This window comes from Athene noctua, chromosome 5 (assembly GCF_965140245.1).
Source record: "Athene noctua chromosome 5, bAthNoc1.hap1.1, whole genome shotgun sequence".
NCBI classification, from domain to species: Eukaryota; Metazoa; Chordata; class Aves; order Strigiformes; family Strigidae; genus Athene; species Athene noctua.
The window spans coordinates 9,317,986-9,339,698 of NC_134041.1; the positions used below are offsets into that span (position 1 = coordinate 9,317,986).

Consider the following 21,713-nt stretch of genomic DNA (forward strand, 5'->3'; position numbering starts at 1 on the left):
TTGAGAGAAAGTGGAACATGGTTATAGAACATGGGAGACAACTCACAGAAATCAGACTGTTCTAATGGTTACAGAATAAAGGGTATTCTTAATCATACTGTTACAAACGAATAGTTATTTGCAGTGTAATTGACTGATTTTCAAAATGTTTTTATAAAAAAGATAGCACAATTGAGACTATATATACATAAGTTTCCAAAGTTAGCATTAATGAAACTTCCAGAGCATGATTGGAAATATTATTGATGCTATATAGCATGGCATGAAAAATCTTTAAAAGAGCTTTTGACAAAGAAATGTATTGAAATAAAAGTCAGACCTTAATTGTTGTACGAAAGCAATATAATCATCTGTAATTGAATTGTCAGAAATGCAAATGTTAGCATCTTGACATTTACCATTGCTGTTCTGTCTTTTCTAATTATCTTTATTAAAGGCTGAAATTAACAAAGGAGATGGCTGAAAATTAGGAATGGTTTGTTACATTAGGTGACATTTACTTCTTTGATTCCCTTTATCTTGAGTTGGAGCTTGATGTTCAATTATTGTCTCTCTTCTAGGGAATTGCACCAAAATTGAGATTTTCTACAAGCTCCCTTATTACAGAAAGTCTGTTAAGCTCAGGAAGGAGTCACATACAGGTTAGCATAATTTAATTGTTTGCAATTTAATTTCTAGATTTAATATTGATAGCCTTGGTTCCAATTTTTGCATGTGCTGCTCACTTCAAACTTTTCTCATTCTTTTGTTGTGGTTAAAGCAGTTATCATGGGTGCTTGACAACTTGATTAAATTTTTAATCAAGTATGAGTAAAGAGTGGGTTTGGTGCATGACAGTAAAGGCTGAGAGTTCCTTGAATCTGAAACAATTATCAGCTGCTGTGTTCTATGATCAGCTGAAGTGTCAATCCCTGGTGTATTTGTAGGTGGGAAGATGCCTTCTCACCATTTCTTACTGACACTTAAAATTAAGGACAATGAAAGCTAGGTGAAGTCAGAGAAGGTACATTATCAAAACCAAACCAATTAATTTAATTGTTTTCCATAACAATATCAGGAACAGTAATGGAAATTAAGATTTTTGTTAAAAAGGCTGTCTGTATTAATCTGGAAATGCTGCTTCTGCAATGAGCAACGTTAAAGGACAAGTAGCTGAAGAGACTGGGGAAAAAAAAAATCCCTCTCTAATGTGTGTGTTCATTTGATAGCACTTGTCTCTGGTCTCACTGGAATTTTGATTGGGTTTCCTAGCACAAGCTGTCATATAAAGTTACTCTTACATCCTCCTTTTTGCTATATTATTGAAAAATGGTGCAATATCATTACAAAGAAATGGTTGTCAGGAAGGTTTGCCTGCAGAGAGGGTTAGGTGACTCTGACCTGTTTGTGGTGTTGCTAATTAGTTCACTGGGAAGTTTCTTCCAAATTTAGCAAATGAAATGTACAGAGACACTTAGATTTATTTTTTTTTTTTTAAATCAGTGAAAATTGTCATTGTCAGAACACTAACTTCACTTAAGGCGACTTCAATAAGGGCAGTTTGATTTAAAATTTTAAATGTCCTTAAAAGTATTTAATATGTGTTGAAAGGCATGTCAGATTGCATGTGTTGCAGTGAAAGTCTATTTTCATGACTGGTGGAGGTCAGAAGAAGCACAGCCTGCTTCTGGTGAAATTGAAATTAATCTTAGAGAATGGGTCTGGTTTTGTTTGGGCCAATTCCATAATCTGGTTTATTACCAGTTGCACAAGTGCTAGTACAGGTGTGGTAAAGTGTCATGAATAGTCTGTGTGATGCCAGATTGAAACTATGGTGACGCAAAACAAACACACAGCCTCAGCCTCTTTCATTGTTGGGTGTAGAGGAGAAGGCTTGAAGGCAAGCTGGTCATTTTGTTTCTGAGTTCTTCTGAACTGAAGTAGTGCATGTGACATTCAGATTTAAGACTAACGTCAACTTCCTCATGTTTGAAAAAGAATTTCTAACAGGAAGAAAAGTCTTCCTATACCATGATTTTTTATCTTTTATAGCCTGTGAATTTGGGCCATATTTGACCAGAAAACCAAATTATCCATATTGAGGTATTCAAAGTTCAAACATCCTGCTCACTAAGTAGCCTGATAAGCGTTGTATAAGCTAGAGTGCCTTGACCTATAAAGCTTGTAGAGTAATAGAATGCTCATTTAATGCCAGGAATTACAAAACAAAGATAATGTATTTCAAACAAAATTTCAGTGTTGGAAACGGTTTCCCAGGATTTGAAATTGGTGACTGAAGAAGTTAGTGGTTACTCGGAGTGGGTGTCAGTCCTGATTGTTAGGTAGGCTTTGTTGGTAACAACAACAAAAACTGTAACAGCACCACCCCCATCCTATGTTGTGGGAAGGGAGGTGCTGAGGTTGGTTGTTCCTCTACTTACCTTTATTCTGTTGTATGAAGGTACTTTGAAAGTAGTATCTACTCAGAGATAGGCTTTTAAGGCAATGTTTGATCATGGTGGGATTTTTATAAATTTTAGTTACAGAATGCATATATTGGATGTCAAGTGCCAGTTGCACAGATGAACAGCTGCTTGGCCTCTTTTGCAAAAGTATTCATGTGATTTGACAGGATCTTTGAAAGATGGTTTTTAAAGTTTTTTTGGTTTTCTTTTTGGGGGGAGAGGGTTTTTTTTCCTAAACGTAGCTTCTTGATTATAACTCTAAAGAACTAGTAAATTCACCATGATCCAAGAAAATATAAATTTCAGATAATATAATTACACTTCTTATGAAGCTTTAGGTAACTCTAAATGCATATAATTTAAACTATTTAGTAGGCTTCCGTTTTATGTATTTTATTTTAAAGGGTAAGCCTTTTAAAAGGTTAAAAAAATGTTTAAATAGATGAAAAAATGCTTCAAATCTGTATATGCCCAATCCAGGTAAAGTTTGTGTTAAATGAACTTGTGACAAAATCCAATTTAATTTTTTACAGTCTCTGTACACTTAACTGTGTGAGAAAGCTGATTGGGTAAGTATCAGACACTTAACATCTAACATGCAGTAATGTGTGTTTTAACCTCCTTTTGGGTTCAGAGAAAATGGTAAATACATTGTTGTTTTTTAAATTGCAGTTTGATTATAGTTTTGTTAGGGGAACTTCATTTGACATGGCATCTATTTCTGTTAAATCTTAAATTAGTTCCCTGTGTGCATTATTTTCAGTGATCTTTGTTCTGCATGCTGTCAAACCAGATAATTTCTCTTTTTCACTTTAGGGTGATGTGAATTGTGCACACCACTCAACCCCAAATGGAAAACTGCAAACAAAGTTACCAAAGAAAAATACTCCTTCACCTGAGAAGAGCAGGCACAACTTAGCAACAAAGAACTACGAGCAACCTACAATAGCTTCTAAATCCCGTTCTCCATCTCCATACACAAAAAGACGAATGTGTGAGCTATCAGAAGAAGCCAGGCAACGACTGGCCCATTTAAACCTTGGTCCTTATGAATTCAGAAGAGAAACTGATAAACCTCCATTTGTAGTTAGACGGGTTTGTATTCTCTCCAAAGTGCTTCCAGCTTAAGCTCAGATCAAATATTGTTCTTTCACTAAATACTGCTCCAAAAATTCATTCAGCTCTTAGTTTAGATGAATAATTTTTCTCTCCTCAACAGTCTGTCACATAGTGCTTTAAATGTAAAATTAACTAAAATAAAATTTCTTTTATCTGCGTTAGTAACAGACAAAGATCAAATTCTTTCATGAATATCTTGGTTAAACTCTCTGAGGCCCCATTTCTTTTCTTCCAGCGCACTAGACAGGATAATAGGTGTATAAATTCAGCTTGGAAGTAATTGATATTAGTATTAAAAATTCCTGAATAAGACTTCAAAGAAAGAGTGTCTAGTCACATTATGAACACTTATACTTCCTCTCTTTCAACTTTTTTTATGTTGGCATTCTATGATCTTTGAAACACTTCCTTTGCTCAGAGCTACATCTCTAACACTTTGACTTAGAGTTCATAACCAACCTGACTTTAGCACCCGCATAAGGACTTTTTCTAACCATACATGAAAAATTGTTCTGAAATTAGGTACTTATTTAAAGAAACTGTGTTTAAGTTAAGCTTTAATACAAGGGGGCCAGATTTCCCAGCCTCGTGGAGGATCATATTCTCATATTTTATTTTTCTAAATTTTTCTTCTGATTACAACAATCCTTTATTTTTAGAAAATTACTTGGAATATGTAGGGGCAGAAATGAGATTGTTCTGATTTTGTGCTATGACATTATGATATTTACAATTCTGGACACGTGTCACAGCCATTGAGAGAATTTAGTGTTTAATTAGTTTGCTTCTCACTTTATTTATTTTTTTTTCTAGTTATATACAAATGAATCAATAATATCAAATTTTAGAATTATTTTCCAAGTTTTATTTTACATATAGGTACCTTTGAGAAATTCCATTAGCCTTAATAAGCCATTAATCATTCATCAACCTACTGTTTATCTCTCTCAGATAATTTTCTTTTAACTCCTTTTAATCAATTCTTCTGGTTTTTGATCTATAGGTGAAGTTCACAGTTTAATTATAGCATCTTTAAACGCTGATTATTGATTTTGATTGCTTAGTTATGTTTGTACAAAAAAGGGCAAAGCTTGTCTACTGATGTACCATATCCTGTCTGTCATGGCCTTTCTAGATTGAGAATGCTCCTTTTAGGGCATCTTTACTGCTGAGGACTCTTTTGGCCTGGAGATTTTGTGTACATGAAGATTAAAATTAGATTATGTTAAATGTAACTTTTTAATTAGGAAGAGATTCAGATCTCTTTTGATAAGATCTGGACTGTTTGGAATAGTTATGAGATACTGAGAATTGTTTAAAAAGACTACGGACATTATAGATGAAGGAGAAACTCTGCATTTTTTTTCTTTGAACAAGATGATATTCAGTGTTTTCTAGACTTTTCTAGCACTTTTTGTTTATGCACAGTAATGCTAATAATACATGTAATATGAGCAAAGTGTTGTTTAAATAGTTCTAAATAGTATTTAAATAAGAATAAAATATTTCAGAAAGGACTAGATATGATCTTGTGAATGAAAACAGAAAAATAGGAATTGATACATCTGATACTGAGCTGCTTAACATTATTTTTGCTTCAGGTTGAACTACCAAGTCCTGTTGTTAAACTTCATACCTGGTGTCCCACACGAGAAAGCACCGCAGAAGCCTGGACCAAGGTAGATCATGGTCAGTATTTCCTCCTATAAATATCATCAGTGCTTTTGTTTTCTGCAGTAGTTTAGTCAGGTTATTTTCTTTTGTTTTTTTTATTTAAGTAATCTATAATCTATAATGGAGGAAAAGCTGGTCTTTCTTCATAGGAGTAGGAAGAATGCTGAATAAAAGGTGGGTTTGAGTAGTTCTTTACCTCAAGAAACTTGGAACATAGTTCTACATAATATGAAAGGAGGAATAGAAAATACCAAAGCCCAGGCAAGTACTGTTTCACTCCACTTGTTTTGATGAGTTGGATAGTGTAGCAAATCTGCACCAGTCTGTGGGTGTGTTGATCAGGCTTGGAGTATTGATCATTCTGAACTTCAAGGGCTCTCTTGCTTCAAAAATGAAAAATGTTTATTTCAGCAGTATTTGTGAGTAGTGGATCTGTGACTTACCATTATTAATGAGAATCCAGGATGTGCTCCATTATCTGCTTTGGCATTCATTGGTATCAGTAAGGGTTTACTGATCAGTGAGGGTTTACTCAAAGGTGTGGGACCAGAAATTTAAAGAGATACCCTAAAACTTGCTTTGATTGAATGTGGCTGGCAATATGAGGATTTTAATGAGTCTCATCAGTATTTGTTTGTTATGTGTGCTCTGCCTCATTTTTATTGCACCTCCTCACTAATTATAATTTGTTATATAGCAAATTATTTTGAACTTGTTATTTTACATTTATTCTTCGTAGTGGCACTGGTTGCAGGATTTTAAAGGTTTCACTAGGTTCCCTTTGGGGTCATACTTACCAATCTGTAGTAGCTGGATAATGTAACCAGACTTATTATTATCTGATACCACTGCATACTTATGAAATGAGTTGGTGGTTTCTGGACAGTGGTTAGGAGACTAAAGTCTACCTCACTGTTAATATCCAGATGATTCACTGGTCACCTGCCTGTGCCTTGAAGCTTAACTGCAACTTCTGAAAAAGACAGATTTCTAGGATTAGAAATCTTAATACTGACAGTACAGTTTAGTCCTTTTTTTGCTTTCATGAAGGTAGCAAATAGAGGGAGTGTCTTTACATTGCTGTGCAGCATAGAACCACCTCTTCGGGCTTGGCCAAGCCCAGTATGGACCTAATAGTTTCGCCATGTGTGTTTCCACTTCGTACTCATGTTTGCGGGTCAGTGGTGAGGGAGGGAATGAAGAGGTGATGGGAGGAGAGAGAGGTGGTCATAGGGAACCTTGTTTAGAGATTAGTAAGGTAGAGTCATGTACATGAGAATTTTGGGGAATGGTAGATTGATTTTATACTGATTTAGGCAATTAACAGCTTAACAAAATGTGCCACTTCTGTCTATGCAGAAGATGGTGCATATGCTGATTCATTATTATAAACATTGTAGTCCCTTAAATGTGAAGTGATTGTTTTCAGCTAAAGAAAGTGATTTCCTGAAATATTCTGAGGAGACTGTCCAGAATTTCACAATGTGTAATAATAATACTAATAGTAATAATAAAAGATTTCATAAAATTTAGGACATTCACATTTTCTTTTGAATTTCTTCTGGGATGCACCTCTTTTCTTTTTCCAGATCCTTCTCTTCTCGGCAGCTACAGACCCAAGAAAGCTGAAGTGAGTACTCTGAAACGCTATTGTTTACACATTGTTTTTTTGGGAAGCTCTGAGTGAGAAGGATGTCTTGTATAGGTATTTTTGAAATTTTATCTACTGTGGTATCAAAAGCAAGAAGAGGGACATTTTAAATCTGATCTAGCCCAGTTTAGGCCTGCTGACAGGTTATTTACAAATAGAAGAGTGGAACTTAACAGTCTATGAGATACTCATGCCTGCAGGTACAGAACTTGCATCTCCTTGGCGTTAAGGCTTGTGACAAGGCTGTAGAAGAGCCTTTAAAGGCAGTTTGCATTTGCCTTCCCATTCATTCTGGAAGCACACTTCATTCTGGAATTGTATGCAAAGGCGGCATTGGTACAGCTGGCAAGCCACTGCTCTGTTATTTCACATCCTTCCTTTTTCAGATTTTAGTTGTTTTGTGTATTAAATGGATCTGAAGATTGTCAGGGTTCTTTTGGATTTTGGTGTTTTATATTCTTTCCATCCTCATTTGGTTGATTTTGCCTGTGTTCCTGAAGTACTGTAGAAATTGTAGGTTTAGGCATTTAATTATGTAAGCCTCTCAGATTTCCTAATGGCTGGGAAAACTGATGATAAGAGGGAGGAGGAAAGAAGGGGAATTATAAGGATAAACCTTGATATATGTTAAGTGCACTTTTGTCAGATTCTAAACTTGTATTACCAAGGATTGCAGTTTTGCATACCATGTGAGTCTAACCCGTTGTGCCACTTCTGGATTGTTCCATGGCTGTAAAAGAGAAACTGTAAAGAAAATAGAGACTCTCTACTAAATATGCTAAATACATCCTTCTTTTTTTTTTTTTTTTAAATGATGGCTATTTTAAGATCATGTCATCTCCCTCATCCCTCTGCTCCCCCCATCTTTCCCCCTGCCATGGGAAAGTAGCTTTTAGGAGCAGTGGCTGGAGAATGCACATAGCTGAGCTACAGGTTAATTCATCGTGTTCTTGTTGCACTTGTGATTCTCACAAAATCAGGACTGAAGAGAATGTATCCTTTTTTTGCCAGAAATATAATATAGCTTTATTTAAGAGGAGCTGTTTCACAAAGCTGAGGAAAAAACCCCTACAGCCTGGAAAGACCTAATGAATAGCCTAATTATTGTTGATCTGGTTTTGTTGTGGGGTTTGGTTTTTTTCTCAGCATTGGGAAGGGGCTTGTGTAAAAGTCCTCATGCCATGTAAAAGGGTGACATTTTTGTGGTATGTTTCCAGTTATGAGGAACTATGAAAGGAGTAATAGTATAGTGGAGATTGAATAGAAGATGAGTAGATGGGCCTGAGTTTTTCCTTGAGGAACAGCAAATGATGAGGGAAAAAAAAAAAGTCTAAGGAGGAGTCCCAGACTGAGGAGAAGTCTAAGGTTTGTGTTGGTTTAGACTCTCAGGCATCATTTTGAATTGGTGAGATTCCTGGGAAGGGTAAGCCTTCAAACTATGCAGCCAAAAAAGGTGATAAAAAGGCTGTTAGAGTGGACTTTGACCTAAAATGGCATTAGATACCACAGTCATCTGATACTTGATTTAGTTAAGACCGGGGCTCTTTCTATGAAATGAGGGTCCTGTTCTTTCCTGAGCAGGCAGTTATTCCTGCACGTATGTGCAACATTTAACATTTTGTTTTGAAAAATAAACCCATGAAAACTGTATATCTTGATATTCATAATAAATTTTAGCGATGTTTGGTGGGGTTTTTACAGGCAAAATCTACTCGTGGAAAAGGTGTTGACAGTTCCCATGTTTGCAAGGAGGATGTGATCTCAGATCCACCCAACAGAACGTCCCATTCTGCTGGTTCATTAGAGCATTCGGCACCTCCAGCATTTCAGAAGCATTCTCTAAGTTCTGTGCTAAATCGGTCTTCTCTAAGGGAAAGGTAATGACTTAGTTTTGTTTGTGAAATTCTGGAATTATTAATATGAACAGATGATAACAGTACTTGCATGACTATAGTTTGCATGTTTGGAGGTGTGCAGGCTGAAGAGACTGAAAAATCTTTCCCCAACAACTATGTTGTCATTTGACATTTCCTCAGGTGCTATGTTTGTTATCACCTCTCTGCTTAATGATACAACCCTAATATGGAAATGGAAAGGATCAGTTGCTAACATCTGCAACAATGAAGCCCCAAATTTCAGGCTGCCAATGTCCAACTAAACCAGAGAATACTTAAATAAATAATCACTGTTTCAGAGGCAATTAGAATCTCAGGAATGTAAATATAGATACATGTCAAATCAGCTTTATGGGAAGTACTTGGAAACCTTTTTTCCTTCTGGCTAGTGTTTGTAAGCACATACCTGTGACTGTGCTGTAGTCAGATGTATGACTAGTGTGCCTAACATGCTTGAGCTAGCTTTAATCTAATCAGTGTATTATTTTCCAATCTTTGTGCTTTATTGACAGTCCTAAGGTTTTGTTTGGTTTGAGCTGAAGTGTGGGCCTCTGCAGCAATTGTGTGTACATTAATTTCTATATTTACATTCATTTTCTTAGTAGTCTCCACTGACTCCAATGGAAGTGGAGACAGCTTCTAATATCACTTAGTTCAGTGGATTTCAATCCCTGGATTAATATCTTGGGCAAACCTCATAGCTTCAGTGTTGCATGAGGGTAGAATGGAAGAAATGTCAAAAGCAGCAGATTTTTTCTTGCATAAGTCCTCCAGTCCTTCAAGGAGAGCATTCCCTACCTCCTGCTGAGTAGAACATGTACTTGGTGCACAATGCTTCTACTGTATGTTCAGTTTAGTAAATTACTAGACGGTTTTCTGGGAGCAGAAAGCCCATATACAAAGGTGGCCCTGAATAAGCAAATGCTTAAAATAACTGGGAGAAGCTGAGGATCAGAGATGTTCTGTCCCAAATGCCTAAGTGTTTCCTGAGGCCCTACTTGGACATGTACTTTGGTTGCTAGTTCACACATGTTTGAGGCTGTTTCATCCTTGTTACCATTGGTACCTCAATTAGTCAATGCTCACAGGGTGCATTTTTATAGCCTACACACAGCCTAAAGCTTTTTTTCAAAATAGAAAAATTGTCTCTGTTTTTTTCCTTAAAAAGAGAAATGACAGATGGCAGGTGGGGATTGAATTTTTAATACTTGTAAAGATCAAGTTGGTGTTTTAACATCTTCCTCTGCTTGAAAACTTACTTGTTTGTTGTTCTGTGTAATAGTATGTCATGAGAACTGTTACACAGAGATTAGGATGTATCTGTGGTTTGGAGGAGGTTTCTTTGTCACCTTGTCTTCTGACAATGTTTGTGCATTAGTTACCCATGTCTGGGGAAGAGATACTGTAACAGTGACTTTTTTATCCTTTTTTCAGCTGTACTCCTTTTGGGGAGGGGAGGATACATTTTAAAATGCATTATATTTAAAGCTGACTGGGTCCCTTATATTGATAGCGGGAAAGTCTTGTATGTTGTGAGCTGCTGTTACGTGCATAGTAATTTAGTCATCTGTGAGTTAATCTTGACTTGTCTGAATGTTCTTGCTTCTTCTCTTTATGAGCCCCTCTCTAGAAGAGATTTGTGATCTTGTGAAATTATGTTTTTTCTTCTTATTAGAACAAATGTTCTCAGCACTTTAGAGATGTAACATCTCTTCATATTAAAGATGTAAGCATTTACTTTTGTCATCATAAAAAATTCAAAATGAGAAGGTAAAGGGCATAGTCTAAAAAATTTGCTCTCTATTTCATGCTGCTGAGATAACAATGGTTTTAGCTGACTGTACACTGAGAGTTTATACTTGGAATGACAAACATGGATCAGAGGTCAGTGTTTGGAAATGCATGCAAACGCTGCTGTTCAGATCATAGAAATACAGAGAAAATCAGTACTACTGAAAGCATATCAGTGTTAGTGTATTTGCAAGAATATAGTCTTATCTGGCAGTGTTTGGTGTTCATTTCCTCAATTTTATTTTGAATTACAAAGACAAAGAACTTAGCCTATCCAGGCTATTTTTTTTTAATGCTAGTAAACCCACAGTCAATATGAAACTTGACTCCACACCTCAACCTTTAGTTCCCTTTTTTCCCTTTTTTTTAAAAGAAGTAGTGTGAAGTGAATGGCTGCCTTCTCGGGTGTACTTCGCAGAGCCCTGCTGAGTAGATGTTAAGCCACTGCAATACTTTGCAGTGATACAGAAATGGGGGTCTTGCATAAGGTCCTCTGAGCCCTTTTGTATGCTTTCTAGCAGTTTCCAGTCCCTTTCTGTGAACCTGCTAGAGACCACAAACCAACCCACTCCCCATTTCCACTGAGTTTGAGCCGGAAGCAGAACTGTAAACAGATTTACTGTTGAACAAGGCAGCAGAGTTTTGACTATTTATTTTTCATCATTTATTTTTACCTTTTTCATTATTTAGGTCACCTAAGGAAAGCATTAGCTGATGTTGTAAATGACAGCAGAGCGATGTTTCTGTACAACTTTGCTTCCTTCCCATTGTGATTCTAGCTCCTGGGCAGAGCAATGGTACATACACATTCTTTAGTTCCTGCCCATGATGTGTGGCCAGCAGTGTGTCAATGTGGTTTTCTTGCCCCACTGTCTTGTCGTTTGTGCATAGATAAGTGTCCTGTATGCTTTGTGAAAGAGCATTAGCACTATGTTCTCTCAATGCTGCTGCAGGAAAGGAAAATTCAAGTCTAGTCCTTGCTTTCCTGGTGTGTGTACATCCTCATACACTCCTAGAAGACGGTGTTTTTCTTGGGGGCTTAGAAGCTAAGCCTTCCTTGCAGCACTGAACCCTGCAGCAAAGTATCTTTTGTAAAGAAAAGGAAAAATAGTGAGATGGATTCTGTAAGGTAATGACAGAAGTCCTCTGAATGGAGCTATGTGCTGGCACCAGAGAAATCCTTTTCTCAAGAGACTACAGCAATCATAGGAGTATTTGACCATTTCTGTTATGTTGAGTAGCAAAGCTACTTCTCATGCATTTGGGATGAAATGATTCTTTTTCCTACTCTGGAAATGGCAGGCTTTTCTTCCAAAGTGAAGTGCGGCTCGATGTCTTTTTATGCCCTCCTGGTTATACGGCTGACGTGATCTTAACTACTATAAAATTTAACAAAAACCTGACTTCTGTTTGAAGAAAGACAGAGGTTAACTGTCTGGATCAGATGCCCTTCTATAATATTCCTCTATTGTTTTACTATCATCTTTTTATATTATCTTTTTCCAAGTACTAGGAAAATACCAGCATGAAGTTAGATATTACTAATGATAGCTATAATGATAGATACTAATAGTTAGATATTAATGAAATACTAGATCCTACACTAAGTCCTTGAAAATTCCAGTTAACAGAAGCTTTGACTTCAGTGATCTTAAAATGTGTCACCCCAGAATCCTGGATACTAGTTTTGTTGTGTAGCAAAATCCAGACACGAGTAGTTCACCTAATATTTTAGAGAGTGGCGTGCATCCTAAGACAGGGTTTACTTCTGTGAGAGTGTATGTTTAAGATCTGAGAACCTTCTTCTAAGAAGTGGAACACTGACCAATTTAGCAGACTTTTCAGGAAAAAAGTTTGCTCTAAGGGGAGGTTGCAACTAGGTTTCCTGTCCATTTCTAGCCATTTAGAAGTCATTATTTCTGATTTTTTGGAATTTAATTTGGTAGTAAGGTCGTTCTTGAATCTATTGTGTTTGGGTCTCACCCCTTAGGGTAGTGTACTTGTTTTGTATTCTTTAAGTTAACTTCTGGAATCAGCACTTGAAGATCAGTTATTTCATCTTGTATTCTGCAAAACTGATTAGTACCTAAGCCTTGATTCATATTTTTGACCAACATCTGTACAATTTTTCATCCTCACTGGTTGCCTTTGCTGCAGCAGTAAGTAAATTTGAAATTGATTGCTGTCAAAGCTGTTTTGTGTATAAATTAATAAATTCAGAGAAGATAGATGGTAACGGAAAAGCTTCCAAAAAATAATAAGGAGGTGCAGCCCATTTATGACATTCTGATGATTTAGTACCAGGATGGCTTCAACCTTTTTGGGGCAACTGCTCAGCTGGACTATTGGTCTTCCTTGAAATCTCGGAAGCTGTCTGCCACTTAAGTTTCACTTTTTAGATGAGGATAATGTATCCTGCCACAGTTTTAAGCGCTAGATATGAAACCTAGGAGGCAAAAGAAAGCCTTTCCATATTTAAAAACTCAGCACTGAATGTATCTCTCGTGGTTTAAGGCCTAACTGTAAACAGGGCTTTTGAAAGTAAGAGAAACTGTATAGAAAGGATGAGGAATTTTTACTTTTTTTTCATTTCTTACTGAAGAAGGAAAGCAAATGGGTACACAGCTAAGCTGTCAGCTACTGCTTCCAAATATTTAAGCTTCCGTGCTTTGATTTAAGGCATTGTCTGTGTGTAATTGTTTCTGCTTCAAAGTAGTATCCTGGCATTGTGAAAACAGCCTACTTCCTCCACTTCAAATATTGTGAGAACATAAGGATTTTTATGTTGGTGTATTTTCATTACAATTCAGGAACCAGTATGTACCAATATAGTCTCTAAAACACTTTTGTGCTGCATCTACACTAAGCGCCATAGCCATCAAGCATTTTAAGAAAAAGCAAAACAAAATTGTGTCCTTTACTAAGTCGACCAGTAAAACTCTTAAGTATATCCCAGCCTTTCTATTGTGCCTCCATACAGACCAATATACGCTGAGAACCCAAGTTCATTGTACTGAATTACCACTTCATGTCCTCTTAAATGAGGATAAAGCAACTTCTCCACTTACTGTGAAAGCTGCATAAATGCCTACTTGGATATAAAATCTGGGAGGGTGTTTTTTTATTTATTTCAGAATTAAATATATTTGGTTTCCTCAAGAATCTCTCTTGTTCAATGTATAAGTTTTTACAGATTGTGGTTTTTTCAGGTTATACTTACCTTTAAGAGCTCTTTCTCCCTCTTCCCCCCAATTACAGTAGCGTTTCTCCAGTCTGGTACTACAGTACTTCATTGATTTCTGTCCTCTGATAGTTTGTCCTTGTATGTGGTTTTGCTCAGCATGAAGTCTGTGTCTTTGAAGTTGATGAATTCTTCATGGAGGCCACATGCACCGAGTTGGTCACAAGGCTGGGAGGTGTGATGGTGGGGGAAGGGGTCATGATAGGCATTGCAAATGTTCTGCAGTAGGCTTTTGCATTAATCCTACTGATATGAAATGTATTAGTATCTCCTGCTGAAATGTGATATTAACATTTTTGCTGTGTGCTAGTGGATGATTGGATTGTCTGACATTTGAAAATTCCTATTTATTACAGCTCTCAAGTTCGCAAGCTGCTGTTTGACTAGAGTACATGGGTGGATGTATCCTGTTTGTATTTCTAATGGAGTATTTCATCCTAATGGATAAAATTATACATGAAAATAACTTTAATCTTTAGCACAAGATCTAGGCTGTCTGCTTGGCTTCTTTTTTTTTTTTTTTTCTTTTCCATCAAGGTAGATGTTGTCTGCATGACCTTAAAAAAATCCTTATCTCATAAAAGAAAATAAATGCCTTTAGTCACATTACAAGGGAAAATGGTTCTGTTTCCTTGATCAGACTCGACACAACATCTTTGAAATTAATCTTGAGAAGTTCTCTGATTGATCTGGCTTTTTCTAGGTCACTGAGCTATATTTCCAAAGTGTTTATACAATCTATTGGAATCAATAAACAATTTAAACTGATGTAACTGCAGAATGTTTGCAAGTCCCAGGGAAAATTGAAAGTATGACAAAGAATACAGCTGTAGAAGTTTATTTCGTTTATCAGGACAAACAGTCATTGAAATGAAATTACTTTCTTTTCAACATTGCAATGTGATAGTGACACCTTAATCACATAAATAAGTAGCTAGTCATTTTAAAAACTTGTTACTGGTGATTTTAGCCAAGTGGAATTCCTTTATTTATACTCTAAGAAGCTGTGCTATAAAGCCTGTTTTATAAAATATTTCCAATAGGAGAGTTAGAATATCATAAAAAGGTTTCACTTCAAATTATGGCTGTTACATTTCAGGCATGATTTTATTTTAGTTTGAGTTTTGGTTGGCATACATATTAACATTATGACTTTAAATGTGGATTGCATGCTGTAGTTATTACTAAAATTATACAATAACAATACTAGAAAAGCTAATTAAAAAGAAGCTGATACTGGTTTTAATCACACTTAAGGTTTTTTTTTGTTGGGTTTTTTTTTGTGAATTCAATTTGGGGTATGTGCAAGTGGCTAACGTTTCTTATACCACAGCGCACACTAGTGGATTGATCAATAAAATCATCTGAAGAAAAAAAATGTAATAGTTCTTGAATTAAGTACTTAAATCTTCTTCTTCTTCTTGCAGACATAGCCGTGTATTTTCTAAATGAATACAATAGCAACCTGGGTTTTCTTTTTTCCAAAAGTAAATACATTTATCTCCAAGGATATTTGTAAATTTAAGATTAATAACAATGATCTGAAATCTTACATACGAATTTCATAAAATTTATTTCCCAAAGGCAATCTATTCCAACTCTCTTCTCAGTGCCGGCAACCTGGATGTTGGAAGAACAGCAACTACCCTATAAATAAGAAAATGCCATGACTTCATGGGTCTATCTTTTATTTGTCAAATGGGAAATGACTCACTCTCACTGCATCTAGGATGCAGATTTTTAAACATGCATTCAGAGGTTCTGTAATATTAGTATAAGTGTTTGCAAATGCCAATGGGAAGTCATAAGATGATGGTAGCACTCCCACCCCTTTCCTTTACCTCTCCTTAAGAAAAAAAAAAAAAAAAAGTTTTTTTCAAAACACCACTAGTGATAGAACACATGCATGGTAATGCAGTACATCAAACTGGGTTTGACTGTGTTATGGAAATGAATGTTCCTGCCTGCTTAAGGGGCTTAAACTTCTGTTTCTTTAAATGCAATGCTTTCCTCCCCTAATCAAATTCACAAACCATTTTCCTTTCTTTTAGAAAAAGTTATATGAGATCTTTTAGTGCAACAGATCGTTAGATTCTAGTATGCAAAAGAATTGAACAGTATGGATTTGCCATACATGCTGTTGGGTTTGAAATTAATTGTAAATGTTCAGGATGCTAATATGAATGTTACAGCCAGCTTTGTGAAAATTCTTGCCTGTAATGATCCAAAGATAAACAATGTTAAATGTCACTAGAAATATGGAAAATACATCCCTCTATAGATTATATGATTCATCCTTCCAATATTGTGTCATTCCTTGGCACCCTTTCTTGAAGAAAAATAGAAGCATTCAGAAATAGATTATTTGATTTAAGGAAATTCATAAATAGGCTGAAAGTGTTGGGGCTGTTTAGAACAGAGAGATATTTCGGAAAGGTAAACAATGGTAAATGAGTCCAAATAAGTGGATTAGATACAAAAAAATAGAAGAATGTTACTCAGAAGCAGACAGCTGGTCACTTTCTACTTATATCTCTATCCCTGTGGTAATAGAAGGAATGAACCAAAAGATTGGTTCATTCAAAGAGCTCCTTGCCCTGCCTGTAACCTTCAAGGCAGCCTGGCCCTTCCCATTTTCAGGATTCTGCTTCCATTAATCTTAATGTTGCCAATTTACTTGTTTTAGACTGAAGCTTTCTGTGTGTATTTGGTTTGTTCTTTTTGGAAGGAGCTGTAGAGTTATTCAGCTGTACTGAAATTTCTGGAAGTTTGATGAAGGTAAACTAAGTCAGGCACAATCAGATTGGGGATTTCAGAGTGATAGACTGGGAATAATAACGCAGGGAATGTGATAAATTGGAGAGAAGAGGGCAGGCGGGTTTGCAGTCCCAGGCTCACAAACCCATCCAGAGCCCACTGTAGAATCTCACGGCTCAGAGTCATGATGTTTCTCCAGTGCATCAAATTTGTGAAGCAAACTATCAAAGCATGTCACTGTTTCTTATGCTTCTTAATCCACCCAGAGTACAGCAGCCAGTACTGCTGTTGGCTGTTGTTCCATTACCTCAAATTGCAGCGATATGGCTTGCCAGCTCGCAGCTTGCCTGGTGATCTGTATTCCTATTAGCATGATACCACATCATGAGTTTTTATTTTCTCGGTGCAAAGTCAGGTTCTCAGAGGTTGGGAAGCATTGAAATGAAGATGCACAATCTTGATCTAGTGCCCTGTTTCTGTCCACTGTGATGAGATTGTGTAAGTAAACATTTTATAGCTTCTCCCCAATATTTTTTTTTCATTATATTGATCTCCCTCCCCTCTTTTTCTTTAAATAATACATTTTTGAGTGTACTAACATGTGGTTGATGTGTAAACGATCCTATTCTTAAAATCATAGTTGCCTTCCATAAGTCTGAGAATAACTATTGATATGAAATTTCTGAAGGCTTCTGAACTTTCTGAGAAGGATGAGTTTGGTTTTTTTTCAGTAAAGTGGAAAAAGCGTGCTGCAAAAAATGAAATGGTAAAATCCAAAAGTAGCTGTTGGTTTTAAGTCACTCTTATCAAGCAAGCTACCTCATTTTTATTGAAGAAGAGCAACTTAAAATTCAGTACCATCTTGTGAAATAAAATTGTGTATTTGCAGGTTTTTTAACTCCATGGGCTTTCCAATTTGCACACGTTGGGGTTATCTTCCTGATAATTTATTCCAGTGAAAAGAGTTTTGTGTGTAATACTTGCCTTAAAAAGAGGACAATGAAGCTTGATCACTGGGAATAGAATAACTATATAGCTTTTCTATTCTTTAGGGACAATAAAAACATTACGGAAATATTACTCGTTACAAAATCATCAACGTTTTCTATTTTTTTTATTTTCTGTTGCTAATGTGGATGCATATGATTTGTGCACTGATTTGAAATGTTTCTTTACTTGTATCCCAGAGGAGAAAAAGAATCAAATCTAAACATTGTGTATGTTCCAAATAGAAGGAAGCAATGCATGCTTCATAATTAAAAAAACCTTAATCTGAGTCAAAAGCATGTTTGATCTTTTCAACCAGAAAATATTTCTTCTTTGTTTTCCCTCTTCCTCTTGCAGATTTAGCTCTAGTTGGCCTTCACCAGCAAATGGAGATGAGATCCATAAAAGAGTGAAAAATATTTTAAGGACGCACAGTGCTAGACAGCGCCTAATTTTTGTAAGTTTGACTACAAACTAAATCCTTGCTTTTCTCCAAGATGGCTGAGGAAGAGAACTGTGCCTACAGTCTTGGATTTATTATAATGTTGTCCTTTCAGGCAGCTTTCATTGTAGAAATATGGATTCAGTATGTAAGTTGAACTGTTTCATAATGATTTCAGTAGCCTTCTTTATGTTTAGCTTTTATGGACAGCTGGTATAGGTAACCCTCTCATGGGTTATTAAGGACAATTACATTTTTTTTTATATCTGTTTCTCCATTTCTGATTTAATCAAAGACTATGTTACAGATCTGTAGAGCATTGAGAATTAACACGTTTTGTAGCTGCGCATTGGCAGCTGCTTGTGTCCAGCTGTTTGTAGAGCTAATATTATTCTTTAGATATGTGCTTTTTTCCCTTAAGTACCTGGCTTTGTCCGTGAGTCTGATGGAATCTCGAAGTGTGGTTTTTAGACAAATAAAAATTTTTGATACTGCAGTCCAGAGAAACCCAGTTGTGGCATAGTATCTCCCTGACCAAAGCATTGTACAAAGTGGAGAGCAGTGACGAGTGGTGTTCCTCGGGGCTCAGTGTTGGGGCCAGCGCTGTTTAACATCTTTGTTGGTGACACGGACAGTGGGATCGAGGCACCCTCAGCAAGTTCACCGACCACACCGAGCTGTGTGGTGCGGTCGACAGGCTGGAGGGAAGGGATGGCATCCAGGGAGCCCTGGACAGGCTGGAGAGGTGGGCCCGGGCAAACCTCATGGAGTTTAACAAGGCCAAGTGTAAGGTCCTGTCCATGGGTCAGGGCAATCCTAAGGACAAATACAGGCTGGGCGAGGAGTGAGCCCTGAGGAGAAGGACTTGGGGGTATTAGTGGATGGAAAACTGACTATGAGCCAGCAATGTGCACTCACAGCCCAGAAAGCCAACCGTGTGCTGGGCTGCACCCAGAGCAGTGCGGGCAGCAGGGTGAGGGGGGGGATTCTCCCCCTCTGCTCTGCTCTCATGAGACCCCCCTGCAGTGCTGGGTCCAGCTCTGGGGGCACCAGCAGCAGAAGGACACGGATCTGCTCGAGTGGGTCCAGAGGAGGCCACAAAGATGCTCAGGGGGCTGGAGCACCCCCTGTGAGGACAGGCTGAGAGAGTTGGGGGGGTTCAGCTGGAGAAGAGAAGGCTCCGGGGAGACCTTAGAGCAGCCTTCAGTACTTAAGGGGTGCTACAGGAAAGATGGGGAGGGACTCTTTATCAGGGGAGGGTAGGGATAGGATGAGGGATTATGGCTTTAAACCAAAAGAGGGTAGATTTAGATTAGATAGAAGGAAGAAGTTCTTTCTTGTGAGGGTGGTGAGACACTGGCACAGGTTCCCTGGAAAGGTTGTGGCTGCCCCCTCCCTGGAAGGGTTCAAGGCCAGGTTGGACGGGGCTTTGGGCAACCTGGGCTAGTGGAAGATGTCCCTGCCCATGGCAGGGGGTTGGAACTGGGTGATCTCTATGGTCTCTTCTAACCCAAACCATTCTGTGATTCTGTAGTTCTGTGAAACTGAGTAACAAGTTTGTTGATGTGCAAAACCTTAGCATCTTTAAGTGTAAGATGAGAAAAGAGAAACTTAAGATAAAAGGATATAATGATGACAGGTAGGTAAGATTAAGATTAGGAGCTCTGATGAAATTGTTATTTTTGTCTGACAGTCTAATACAGAAATATTATTGGTCAGTGAGAAGAGACATGAGTCTCTCAAAGTGGAGAAAGACGTCTTTTTTGATTCATTTTCTCCTCTTATAAAAATGAGTGTTGACAGAAATCTGCTTTTTAACATTGCTGCAATTTTTAACTTACTGCTTTCCCCAATTGTCCACCTTTCCCCTCTGATTTATTTTACTGTATCAGTGGGAAGCATGATAAAGATTGAGAGCACCCTGCCCCCCCTCCCCACCTCACACTTCAGCATAGGAAGGGCAGGCGTGACACTAGTGCACTGGCATGTGAGCTGTGCTGGCTGTATTGACTACAGTAAACCCATGGCAGAGCGCAGGGGCAGAAGGGAAGGTGGTTTTTTTTCAATCTGCTGCTGCAAGATGTACTGAAGAACATCTGTCTTAGCTCTGAAATCTCCATTTATTTATTTATTTCCCTAAATTTATTTATCCTGGGGAGCTCCTGATGTTGCCTGTGTGCTCTCTTAATCTGATTATTTTCTCATTTCTGTTCAAGCTTCATTTTTAGCTTAGTTGTTGTGCTTTTTGTTTTAAACTGAACAACCTTTTCTCGGGCATGCTAAGACTGTTTGATCTAGTCCATGCTGTACCTCCCTGAGTTTGTATACAAATGTTATGATCTTGTGAGCTGCTGCCTCTCAAATAAAAGATGCCCATCACATTTTTCTGTGCTTCAGCCACTCCAAAATAGGTACAAATCATGTCAAAGGCTTCTCTGATGTTTCAATGAACTTAAGATAACAAATTGGATTTCATGACGGTCCATCACCTACATGTAATGAAAGTTTGCACAGCCTGAACTGTCTGCAGTGGTCCTTGACTACTTTCCTTGAACAGTAGACCATGACTTTACGATAAAAGATTTACTAGTTTGTTAGGAGAGCTGGATGGCTGGTTACACGGTCTTCATACAGTCATAAAGACTATTAAATATAATAATGGGTAAAGGAGAATTCGATGATTTTTGTCTTATTTACTTATTTTATTTATATAATTTAAAACATTCTACTCTAAAATGACTTACACATATGCTGGCATTGACTTGTTGCAGCTATATTACACAAATACACACAAATTTGCAAGCATGATGTTAGATTCTTAAAGCACTATACTTTCTGTTGGCTTTCCGTTAGCGTACCTTGTCACTTCCAGTATGGAACACTTGCTGAATACTCACAAGGATTAATGATCAGAGATAATGCTTTTCTATTTCCTCTCCTGTTGGAAAACCTCATGTTTCTGCCCTAAAAAAATGAGATATCGGGGTATTGGGTAAGATTTTTGAGCCTTTAATTACCAACATGGTCAGAACAATGCCGGAAAAGAACTGTTTTTCTCAGTCCATTTTTTTCCACAGAGCAAAAGGAATAGGAGGATGTTACAGAGAAGTCTCATGGTGTTTGTGTACAGCTACCTTGTGAAAGCTGTGCTAACAGCAACTGACCCGCTTAAAAAAAAAAATCAGGCCTGCTTGCAGTGAGTTGTGTAAAATACAACAGGATTGGTTGTGTTTCCCCAGATGGCCCAAAATCTAGGCTGTGTTGTTACGCAGTGGATGGATGAGCTAAATGGGTCATCTTGAAAGTAGAGAATGGTAAAGCAAGTGCACTGGCAATGTAGTGAGTAGATTTTGGCTCCAGTCTGGATTCTCTTCCAAACTTTGAAAGGTTAAAAAGTATCTCTTACTCTGTTTCATTCCAAGGAGCCTAATGCTAAATAACTATTCCCAGAAGCATCCAGCTGTGTTTTCCAAAATTTTGTTTCCATAGTGCTCTGTAAAAATAGTGTGACTGGAGCTCTGCTACAGATTCCTTAGGGTGTCCACTGTAGCTTTCTGCTGTGACGTTCTGACAATATTGTAATGTTTTCCTCTTTTTTGCTTTTCAGAACATAATTTGCCTCTGGCAAATGCTGTGGTTTTATTTACCACTGTACCCCATTTCCTCTTCAGTGCTTTGTTGTCTGTGACTGCTGAAGGAGTTTTCCTGTTTA

The 21,713-nt window shown here is 37.3% G+C and overlaps 1 protein-coding gene across 1 annotated transcript in view; it reads left to right on the plus strand.

Annotated features, from left to right (window-relative positions):
• Window positions 1-21,713, plus strand: part of SPATA6 (spermatogenesis associated 6) — a 46,656-nt gene that overhangs the window by 13,933 nt on the left and 11,010 nt on the right. The window contains exons 6-11 of the mRNA XM_074906251.1: window positions 561-641; window positions 3,261-3,539; window positions 5,165-5,252; window positions 6,827-6,867; window positions 8,590-8,765; window positions 17,917-18,016. Of these exons, the coding sequence (XP_074762352.1) occupies window positions 561-641; window positions 3,261-3,539; window positions 5,165-5,252; window positions 6,827-6,867; window positions 8,590-8,765; window positions 17,917-18,016 (765 nt within the window). The remainder of the gene's footprint in view (window positions 1-560; window positions 642-3,260; window positions 3,540-5,164; window positions 5,253-6,826; window positions 6,868-8,589; window positions 8,766-17,916; window positions 18,017-21,713) is intronic.